The 12,040-nt window shown below is 42.9% G+C and overlaps 1 protein-coding gene across 1 annotated transcript in view; it reads left to right on the top strand.

The window, feature by feature from the left end:
* The first annotated feature begins 1,939 nt into the window (after positions 1–1,939).
* Positions 1,940–12,040, top strand: part of LAPTM4B (lysosomal protein transmembrane 4 beta) — a 60,085-nt gene continuing 49,984 nt past the window's right edge. The window contains exon 1 of the mRNA XM_021543256.3: positions 1,940–2,118. Coding sequence (XP_021398931.2) covers positions 2,023–2,118 — 96 coding nt within the window. The 5' untranslated portion in view covers positions 1,940–2,022. The remainder of the gene's footprint in view (positions 2,119–12,040) is intronic.

The following is a 12,040-nucleotide window of genomic DNA, read 5'->3' as shown; positions in this document are numbered from 1 at the left end:
TTGCAAGCAAAGAAATAACACCCACTGATCACTCACTGATCCCCCCAGCAGCTGGCACTTGCTCCTTACAGCCCTTATACACAATTTGGAAAATGGAAACTACACAGAGAGACATTTAAGAAAGGTTTTATAAGAAGTGAGGGTGAGCAGGCTGTCTGCTCAGCCACACTGCACACGATTGACCTCTTTTATATCCCTTTCTGTCTGACCCTCCCTCTGCTCCTTCCTGATCCCCCTCCTCTAATTATTCCCTCCCCTTTCCTCCTTCACAATCCCCTCCCTCTAATTAGTCCTTCCAAAGTTTTGCAGAGTCCTCCTCAAATATTCCAAACCCTCCAGTTCTTCTTGTTTGCCCTTTCTTATCAGTTGCAAACTCCAGGTGACCCTGCCCAAAGCTTTTCAATGGGCCATCAATCAGTAACCTGATACTTTTGGGTTTTGTCTTTGTCTCACTTGACCCTTTTCCACCAGGTTTGCATCTCTGTGTCCTTGTTTATGGAATCCTCCTTAATTTATTGCCATCTCTGCTTTGAAAAGGTCGGGTACTTGGTCAATAGCCTTTGCGAAGCAGATGCTCCTACCTTCCACAAGGCATGCATACAAGGGCTCCACCTCTGACTTTCCTGCTCTCTGGTACTAAAGGACAAGGTCTGTCAAGGTTACCAGTGAGTCAGTTCAGACCCCATGGTTGGTGATTTTCCTTTGGCCTCTTGACTATCTGTCAATACTGATGTTTCATTCTACAAGAATTTTAGTTTCATTTTTTAATATGAATCTTGAAAATATTTGGCTTGTGCATAGAATCCAGTCGAAATTATAAATTCAGTGCTATGTGGCTTTTTCTTTTCTACACAAAAATCCCTGCCAACCCCTTGCCAGTTTTAAAGGGACAAACTAAGAACAGAGGTTATGTAAAGTTCCTACTTAAAGTATTTTTAATTTAATTTACATAGCGGCTTTATAAGTAGGGATAAAGCATAGTTAGAAATGTTTGTCTGTGCCAAGTTAGCTTTTATCTTGAAGTTCCTGTTCTGTGCAGATGTATGTATGTATGAAATAATGAAGAGCCCCAAAGCAACCATATAGGGAAGCATTGGAGCATTTTCAATGTTATATTTTAATGATAAATCGTGGAATTTGGTAGCAAGCCAAGATGGATGGCAGTAAATAAATTATGCTTAGGGTCAGGGTAGATATACGATATACAGACTTTCTGACAGTATTTTCTTCATTATTTCATCTGGAAGACAATGCAAGACTTAAATAATAAAATATGAAAAGTCATCTGCTTGGTAGGAAGTTCAGCTCAAGTCTGCATCAGTGCTTGAATACGGAGGACTGGATCCTTCCTCCTAATCATACTGGGTCCTTCCCTCTTACACCCCACCATCATCTGGGCATTAACTGTGGGTAGCGACCATGAGCTTAATGTTACCTTGTGTATCAGTTACACGAGGAAATTCCAGCCACCCCAATAGCAGCGGCTTTGGGAGTGGATTAAGAGGACACTGTGAAAGAAAACAAATGTTCATGGTTACAGAATTTGGGGTAAATTCAAAACATTCCATGACCTCCTCCGATATTATCTTTCCTTATAGAGAAATTGAGTTTATTTCTGCTGGTTTGCCACTCAAAAATTGCGAGACGAACTACCAGCTTTGTCAAGGAAGCGCCGAGCCGGTTCGTCCTCCCCGGGCTCATTCCGGGCGGGTGAGCATCCCGCGGGGCGCATCCCGCGGGGAGCGGCCCTGGCCCGGCAGCGCTGGGGCCGGGCTGCCAGCTCGCTGAACGCCCTGAACTGCGCAGCCCAAACCCTCCCGCTGCTGTGGGTACAGGTGCCCGCAGGGGCTGCCGAGCTGCCTCCGCCCGCCCGGCGGGGCCGTGCCGTGCCGTGCCGTGCCGTGCCGTGCCGTGCCGCGCTCTCGGTCCCGCCCGCCGGGAGGGACGGCCCCAGCCCGGCCCCGCCCCGCGGCACGGCGCGGACAGAGGCGCGGAGCGGCGGAGCTCCGAGGAGCCGCCGAGATGCTGAGCTCGCCCTGGGCACGCTTCTACTCCAACAGCTGCTGCCTCTGCTGCCATGTCCGCACCGGCACCATCATCCTCGGCGTCTGGTACCTGGTAAGCGTGCCCCCGGCTCCGGGCGCTCGGCGCCGGCCGCAGGGGCAGCCCGAGGGCTGCTCCGTGCCCGGGGATGCCGATGGCAGCGGCTCCGGCTGCCGGACCCGGGCGGGTGGCAGGAGGAGCCGCGCGGTTCGAGCGGCGGGCGCCGCTGCGCCGAAACTGGGGCAGCGTGTGCGTGCTCGGGGCTCAGGGCAGCGGGGCAGGACACAGTGCACGGGCAGGCGCGGGAGGGCCTCAGCCCAAAAGCTGTATGGGGGCTGAAAATGTGATAAGTGAAGACCCCTGGGGCGAATGTTTTCCCCCAAACTTCGGGGTGGTCTCAGGCTGGAGCTGGCTGCAGCACAGGGGCCCCGCCGGTGCATTAGCTCCAGCGAGGCTGCCCGGCCTCTGGGCTCTCTGCGCAGAAAATAATGTTTTATCATCTCTGGTCGCTGCTTCATAAAGCAATCGGGCGTTCTTGTCACCTGCTGTCCCCTCTATGGCAGGTAATCGTTTGGCAGTAGCGTTTTGGTCTGCCTGGTAGGGAGCCGAAACCTTCCAGTTCGCAGGTACTAGAAAGATATCTTCCTGCTGCCAGATTACGGGACGTGAGTGAGGAATTTAGCCCGGAGGCATCAGCGTTACCATCTGTAACCAAAGGCTGCTTGATGCTCTGTTATTTGACCCGGGGAAAGACTCGGTGAGGAGGAGCCGCGTTAAGCTCTCAGTTCCTCTCTGACGATTGTTTCCCCATCCTTCGCAATGTGGGAAAAGCAGTTTTCCCAGAGCTGGTCCAGCCATAATCGCAGGGTTTTTAGAATAAAAAGAACTGGTTGTTCGCTGTAGGTAACGTAGATGCACTCTCAGCCTGCTCAGTCTCTCGGTGTGAGGAATCAATCTCTGTCTGATGGCAAGGCTGTGCAGAGGTGTTTGCCAAGCATCATTTTTCAAATGATTGCAGATGGAAGCAGATTAGACCCGGGTTTATTTGCTAACTACTGAAATTCCCTGCAGAAGCAATTGAAAAATGCAGGGCTGCCTCCACTGTAGGACAGCTCATTAAATAAATTCAAACAGTGTAATACAAAAACTAGGTTGACATTTATGTCCTAGAAATCATATAAACGGTTCTGTTGTCATTATGAAAAGTCTTCGTGGGGTCCCCTGGCTAGCCCTGGACCTGTAAAATATGTATTTCACCTTTGAGAAAATTGTGCATTAGTTGAACCATTTCTTCCTCATGGTTTAATAAAATATGGTTAATAGCAACATCCACAGCCTGTGCTGATAGTATTATAAAAGATGCCTCTCTTTGCCTGGCTGAAATTAAGTTTTGCTAAGTTGTAATATGACCTGAAAGCTTTTGAACATTTCTTCTAGGAGGCTTATTATTTCTTTCTGCCTTCAACTGAATGAACGAAGCGTTTTCACATTGGCTCCACGGAGACAGGGATATTTTAGCTGTTCAGTGGACCTAAAGTTATTTGAGGAAGAGGGAAGTGCATCAGGTGGGCTTGGATACAAGGAAAATCTGATAGCTTTTTAGACTGTTACCTAATCTGTAATAAACCTTTCAATACCAGTGGGCCAATTTCACATAGTATTTTACTGCAAAATTTGGTCTTAAATTTCCTTTCTTATGAGCAGGTATTTCCTGATTTACAGCTCTTGCTTCTTTTGCTTTCATAACTTTTTCAAGGTGGATTTCTAAATTACTTCAAACTGATACAATACGCACTTCTTTCTGTGCTTTTTGTGCTACTGCAAGTATTTGAATTTTAAATTTATTCATTAAGAATAGATATTTAGAGGCATGTAGATAATAAATGCAAAACCTTTTTGATCGCCTATTATGTTAGGAAACAAAGTAAGGAAGGAGTAGCTCCTTGAATGAATGGCCCTGGTTGAAAAATCTGGTTGACAAGTCATATACAAGTGGATTTCTTTGGCTCAGAAGAAAAAATATGGTTTGGTTACCATGTGCTGTTGAGGGTTAACATTAAAATAGATGTTGTCCTGGTGGCATTTTTTTCTCTGCATGTATTTTGGGTGATTGCTTTACTCCAAACCACACATGACCTCTGAGCATTACTTCAAAGTTCAAAAACCATCTCTTGAGTTTTTGCAACGCCAACATATTCTATATACTATTTATAAGAGTATTCTATATACTCTTTGCCATTATTCCTTACAGGAAATTACTTGAGAAAAATCAAACTAGAGAATGAATAGTTTTCTTGTTGCTTTTTCATTTCTCTCTACCTGTGAGGTGTAAGTTTTATTAATTCTATGACAACGAACACAATGATTCAGTAGTAGAATCTGAAGGAGAAAAAAGCTGTAGCTTAGAAGTTTTGGCAAACTTTTAACACAACATTTTCACATGTTAAACCAGTTTTGAGTTAGCATAATTTCAGGAGGCAGAATTTAATGTCTGAGTAAATGTGGAAAAAATAGCGGCTGAGATGGACTTCATCTTCCCATAGCAACCCTCCCAGTGCCACGCTGTGCACTGGGAGTTGGAAAGGTGTTGATTACACACCAGTTTTGGGCTGCTGCTGAGCAGTGCTGGCACAGCATTTGTGCTGTGTCTCAACATACCACCCCCCCCCATCGATAAGCTGGGGGCTCTTTAATTTTAATGTTTTAACTGAGTGTTTGGGGTCTCACAAATAGTGGGGGGAGAGCAGGAAGCTGAGTGCACATGGAGTCATCAGTGCTGCTGTTGAGGGAGTTTTCCCACAAAAGTGAGGGGCAGAAACAGAGAGCTCTTCCAGCACAAGCACGGCAGCCACAGACACAATGGTCTCATAACATGTCAATAGCTGGGAAATAAATATTTAACTTTACTCTATTTTAGAACATAATGGATCTCAGAATACTAATGTTTCTATAGCTCTTGTGTTTCAGTAGTTTTTTCCTGGTAGAGCCATTGGTACTGCATCTAGAATAATATAACACACCACTGCATGATACTGCAATATAGCATAATAGTGCAATGTGCATACTGTCACTGAGTACTGAGGTACTTCAGTGTAAAAAGTAACCTGTAAAGGTTGGATTAGCTAGAGGAAATTTCCTGAAAAGAATATCTAGTGGGGTTATAGAATAGCCCACACTTGAGGAACTAGTGTGCTGCCTTGTGGAGAAAAGCTTAACAGGGGGTGCTGCAATGTGAAATACAAACATTATGCTGAGGATTAAAATGTCAGTACTATGGCTGGCTGGGGGTTAATGTTTATTTCAAACCTGAGGACCAGTTTGGTTTGGCTGGTTATTAATTTTTGAGGTTTTATCTGAGATGGACTGTACACATCTCTGTATTATAGCATGAAATCAGAGGTCACAATAGTCACACAGAAACAGTTTGGGGCACAAAAGTCTTACAAGTGTTGTATTAAAAAAAAAAAAAAAAACAACAAAAACAAGCCAAGGAAAATTAGAAAGTCACTTCCAATAGATGAATTTTGTCACTGTGCCATTCAGGACGGTGACAATGCTGAAATGAACCATCTTCAGTTCTGGTTTCCAGTGGGTGCTGGAGTCAAGGCATTTCAGCTCCCAAGTAACCCAGTCAGTGCTGGTGAGTCAGAATAACAACACTCCTGTCAGTGACAGCATTTATAAACACATCGTGTCTTCTTCCTGAGGAAATGGACTCCACTTTCCTTGTCTAAAACACAAGGAAGGAGCAACATCAGATATGCTGACAGTGTCATGGAAGGATTTTCCACTCTCCTGACAGTGACAGTGGAGTTTCTGCACACCCTGAGGATCCACTGACATCATCTGGGATAACAGGAATCCTGATATTTCTGATTGACTTTGGTGGTGAGAAGGTGAAATTGTAAGGTATCAGTTAAAAAAAAAAAAAAGAATAAAAGAAGGAGTCTTCTTTTTTGAACTGTGTGTGCCCAGTGCCTCCTGCTACCTGCCTCAGTGCAGCAGAGCCCTGGTCCCACAGTACCCCCAGCACCCTGCAACACCTCCAGAGCCAGTCCAGTGCTGGTGGTCCTGGGAAGGGATTCTTGCAGAACGGGACCTGCTGTGGATTCACCTTTACCACGCCTGGGGAGCCGCTGCCCCTCCCTCTGTGCTCCCTGAGGTCCTGACAGTGAGGGGCTAAAAATAAAAACTAATGGAAGGCTGAGAACCTTTTATAACCACAAGTTATCGAGTTGTGTGGCTCTCACTGAAGGATGTGCAGTAAGAACATAAATAGAGCAAGGCGAAGTTTTTAGCCATGGTAGGTTAAATGTTTGAGGTGCTATTTGTGGAAAGCTCAGCATGAATTGCTAGTTGTGACATTTCAGTTCTGGATTTTTCTGAATATACTGATGAAAGCATGTCTAATATCTATCTCTGTCCCAGTCATTTTTTAATAGAAGGATTGAATGCTAATGATGAAAAAAATGTACTGGAGTAGATTTATATTGTAAAAGAAAAGAAAAGCACAATGTGCTATGGTCTTACTGATTTAAGGTTGAACACTCTGATGAAATGTAACTTTTAAGGAATTTAGAGATTTTAGAGGAGCTAAGATTTTAGTTAGAAGTAAGCCTTACTAGAGTTAATTAAAATAAATGAGTAGGCCTTGATGAAGTTAGGAGTTAGTAGTTAACTAATAATTGATTGCTTGTCAGCACAATGTTTAGTTAGCTGGGTTTATAATGAAAAATACAGAAACTGACAAATAGCTTTTAGGAACATAAGACAATTGTGAGCCTCCTCTGTTCTGAAAGCAATTGAAGACAAGGAATGGGAGTTCTACCAAGAGTTCATTTGTCATATTTGCTTTGAAAATGTAGAAAGGTCAGAATGAGGAAGACTTCATTTACTTCCTCATTTTGGGACCCATCACCATGAAAGGGACCACCAACCCATTTCAAGGGACAAACTACACATGCTTAATAGCTTTTGGAGTGATTAGCATACGAAGCGGGGAATGGGATGTACCAGAATTATGAATATGTATTTGTATTTTGGGTATTCAATACTTGGATAAAAAGACTCTGTAATCACCTGGAAGGTGCGGTGTGTATTTGGGAGCTAACCCACACACTGCCCAGGATTGAATAAACATACAATTTCTAACTTTAAACTGTTAGAGAGTTTTTGTCCATCACAGTTGGATATCGGTACTAGATCAATATCCATATTTTTTTAATAAATCACTAACAAGATTGGTAGAGTGTACTTGATCTGATGTCAAAAGGAGAATAAAAATACATGGTGTGTGACTAGGTCACATTTATGTCCTGGCATTTTTCAAGCCTCATGCACAACAGCATGTATGGCAATGTGCTTAAATACCAGTTAGAAGATTTCAGTAATCTTGGCTTACTTGGCAGGGGGTAGAGATCAGCAGTGACTGCTCATGTAAACAAAATATCCCTGCACTGCATCCTTCCAAGCTGCTCCATCCACTCTGCTGCAAGCTTTACACTGCCTGAGACTACTCGCATCAGCAACAGTTGTAACTGAGGCTCCCTTGAACAGGCCTTTTTAGGGAAAATAAAGAAATTTTAAGGAGAAGTTCTTGATTATTTGCAAACCTGGGAGAATCACAAGATTTTCAAAACTGAAAGAACTGAAGTTGCAAAAAGAACAAAATTGCACACTCAAAAAGCCTGAGGTGTTATCTCAGCGTTAGGTTGTGGGAATTGTCATGAATACCGATATGAGGCCTTATGTTTGACTTAGAAAATCAGCTTGCTTTGTCTTTATATAGAATGAAGTGGGCTAAAAAGAAAGGATTTTCAATTTTATGTCTCTATGAAGTGAGCAGCCAGCTCACTGAAGGCTCAGTTCCTTCATATTAGCCAGGGATGTCGTTTCCCGTGTTGTGCCAGTGGGATGCAGCTGGGGGTTGTGTGGGGTTATCCTGCAATACTGCCAGTGACAGCCCAGTCTTGCTGGCCCGGGGTGTCGGAATCTGAGGTATTGATGATCCCAAGATTGTAGAAAGTCTCTGTCTTTCTGCCCCATTGCCAAAGAAGTCGTCATAATTCATCTGTGCTGGTTTTTAAGGTTGTTTATTTTTGCTTATCCCTAACATGTTCTGCTGCCCTGCCGCAGCTCTGTCCTGCAGGGCAGCATGTGGGGCTCTGCCCTCAGTGGGATGTTACAAACATTATATACCAGAAACTACCTGTGCTATATTTATAATAATGTACAATAATCTATCATCTACGTTGAACAGTGTGTGTCCCCAACCTAAACCAATAGAAAAATGCCAACACTACAGTGAAACATGGAGGGCATGAAGAAGGAGAAAAAGGACAAAACACTCCCAATTTCCTCCATCTTGTTCCCTTTGAACCCCTAATCTAGAATCCTAAAATTTTACTTTTGCACCCGTGCCACACTTAATTATTACTTATATCAAACACTCAGAGCTTGTAATTCATCCTGCAAGATTGAAAACTCTTTTCCATGGACAGAGATCAGAGACAATGTCTCTGGGGCTCTGTACAGGGGGTTCCTGACCCCCTGCCAGGGTCCCAGGGCAGCCAGAGGAAAGCCTTGGATTCCCACACTGAGGAAAGGATTCTTACAGAGTAGGGCCTGCTGTGGATTCACCAGGTGTTTGCCCTTCCATGGCCAAGACCTGGCTATATATTCAGGGGAAATAGCTGGGTGATGCCAATGACATTTCTAATTCCCACCCCTTGGTAGGAGATGTAGTGTTGGCAGTACATGAATTTTCTCCACTAGCAAGTAAAAGTTTCATAATGTGAAATTACTTGAGATTCCAAATTCTTCTAATAGAAGTGGCTGAATTGATCAAATATTTATGTCCCAAGGGCCATGTCTACAAAATGATCATTAGTTTTTCTATTGTCTGCACTTCATAAGATGAAAGACAAGGTCATGGAAAAAAACAGTAACATTCCCAAGTAACTCATTAGACTCTTGCTATGCACATGCTTGCTGTTGTGGAGAATGGATAAAAAACTTGGAATTCATTATGAATAAAGGAGAATATTAATTCTTACTTATAAAGGCTTCCCTGATGATTGATGTACATGTTGAATATCCAGCTGAGACTGGAGTCAAAGGAGGTTCAAGGTTTATGCTCTTGGACTGGATAACATCCATTTCATTACCTTCAATTCTGTGGGGGAAAAAATGACTGATTCTGCACACAAACACCTGCTCAGGCCCTGTATGGTATTTTCTTAACAAACTGAAACCACATGTATGAATTTTAGGTATGTCGTAGTAAAAACTAACGACCAATAATGATCAAAATGACCAAAATGATCTTACCTGAAAGACCTTCTCAATAACCATATTCTGATTGTAGCTTCTCTAGAGAGACATTGTTAAATAATTTAACAGTTATTAGCTTCTAGAGTGTCATCCGGAGAACTTCTTTAAGAACTCTTTCATGCTATGCACAGGCCCAGGTTAGTTTCTGCAGTGCTGGACCTTATCCCATCTTTTTTTCTCCAATTCATGCTTCAGGCCCTTTTCAGTTGAATTACAAAATAAAGGAACACGTGGAAGGAATTTAAATGCACAATCAATAGAATAGCTTGCAAAGAGCCTAATCACTCTAGCTTAGCTAACAATAGCTTGCAAAGAGCCTACCTGTGTGTGTCAGAATCCAGCCCTGAACAGACCAAAAAGCTTATCTGAACAAAGGCTGTGTTCATTGGTGCACCATATCCCAAGTTATCTGTCTTTTCTGCTCTAGGTGAAAATAGCTGGATTTGTGTGTTTCCTTTGCTGCAGAAAAAAGTAGAAGCAGCATTTTATTAGTTTGTCCCAGACCCTCTCATACATCAGTATGATATTAAAACATTAAAAATGTTTTTTCTTGTAAAAACCTTTCAAGTCATTGGAGGGATAAAATGTCTTGAAAATGTCTTTTGGGCAGCCCTTGGATTTACTGAATTGTTTATTAGTCTGTTACACAACACAAGGATTTCTGAAAATGTCTTTAAGCTCTAATCCCCTAACATAGGCAGTTTTTTTAATATCCTCAAATACCACCGTAGGTATTTGAGGATATAAAATAGAGTATGTAATCATTGCAGTGACAGCTGATAATCTGCATCAGTTGTCTTGATAATGGCACAGTTGTCTCATGTAATCAATACAATAATCAGCTCATAAACTGTAAACCTTTGTAAAATACCTCTTTTTTCTTATTAAGGCCTTCAATTGGCTAATAAATTCCCTCTAGTGACAAAACAGATGGCTGGTTGTAAGAGGAGCAAAGTTTACATAAATGCTTGTTGAAGGAAAGAATCCCATTAAGAGTTCAGTATGCTATAATTACATTTGGGTTTTTATACAAAAAATCATGAATATATTTATAGAAAGGAGAGGAGGTATTACATTAATCAAGTAAAATGTGTTTGAAAGTTCTGTTGAAGGTTAATATGTATCTCCTAGTGAGCCAGAGGAGAGCACATTAAGCTTCCTAAACTGATCGTTGATTAGACTGACGTCAGTGAAAATGCAATTAGTCTTATATATTCTTGGACATATGGAACGGATGTTGCAAAATAGCCAGGAATTAATTTCCTTGATTGCTTTCTTTTTCTCTTGTTTTATTGTGAGGCTTGTGCCTTGACTGTAAAACTCTGTAAGTTTAAAGTGGCCGAGGCTTGAAGATGTGCAGGGCGATTTCTGTGCTGTTCTCAAGCAGGGCTGGAGGTTTAAAGTCCCAAATCTCCAAACAGCAGAATAAGAAGCAAAAACCCACACTTGTGTCTGAAGGTGTGAGAGAGTGCTCTTGGTCCATATGAGGTGAATTGCCAGGGAGGCAATTAATATGGACTTGAGCCTAGCACACTGTTCCTGGACCTCCTGTGGGTCAGCTCTTTTTCAGGTATCTGCAGTTAGCTCTAACTATTGTCATCCTGATACTCAGCCTTGAAAGGATTTTGAGAGTGCTGTGACTGCTTTTCATTTTGTTGCTGGCATGTGCTGAGCAAAGTCTTGTTCTATCCAGAGATATATTAAGCTGCTTAAAACAGACAGGACAAACGCTTTTGGCAGAAACACAGGTTTGTGAGAGATTTTCACCTTGGAGAGATGCATTTCCCAACAGTGAAAAAACTGTGGCCAGCCAGCCAGGATACATGTGATCATGTTCTTTACTATTACAGTAATTATCTGTACTGTACCATCCTTCCACTTCTTCCTTGCATAACTAAATCCCTGCCTTGGGCTGCAGAGTGCTTCAAGGGTGCAGTCACTTGTACGGCTTCTGTGGATATTGCCAGTGGTGGCTATGTAAAAATAATGGCTCAAAGACTTGGTGTGTTTTGGTGTTGGTTTTTGCTAGGTTGTTTTTTTAATGAAGTGGTTGTATGCGGCTTGCTCTCAGCAGTGCAGTGGCCAGTCCAAGGAGGGTGGAGGGGACCCTGAGCACGGACAGCGTGGGGGCTGCAGTGGCTGAAGGACACACAATCCTTCTGCTGGCCAGGGCCAGCGGGTGCCTGGACAGTCCAGCCCAGGTAAGCAGCTACAGTGATGCTGCCTGGCCCATGCTCTGTCACAAGTGCACACAAAAGTCTAGATCTGTGGGAGCTGCCACAACTCATGTCACAGTGACACTTTAGCAGGTCTGCCCTCAAGCTTTCACAGTCACCTGCGAGGCTCAAACACGCATTTTTGGAAGTGAAGGACAATTGCAGAAATCAAACAAATCCCAGTTGAACAACCCTTCTTCTAATAAGGTTTTATTTCATACCAATTCTTTGCTAGTTCTCCACTGCATCCTGAACCAAGATGACCTCTAGGAGAAATTGTGAGTTTATCTGGCAATTATATAATTGTATACGTGATTATATTTCTCCATAAATATTTCCCTAGAGGTCTTGCTGGGCAGAAGACCTCAGCAATCATTTTAAGGACTTTCCTTAGATACAGGTTAAACGTTCTTTAAATACCTTGGAAAAGTAACAAAGACCACTGATAC

Source organism: Lonchura striata, chromosome 1 (assembly GCF_046129695.1).
Source record: "Lonchura striata isolate bLonStr1 chromosome 1, bLonStr1.mat, whole genome shotgun sequence".
NCBI lineage: Eukaryota > Metazoa > Chordata > Aves > Passeriformes > Estrildidae > Lonchura > Lonchura striata.
The sequence above is the reverse complement of the archived record's forward strand: the minus strand, read 5'-3'. Positions and strand labels throughout refer to the sequence as shown.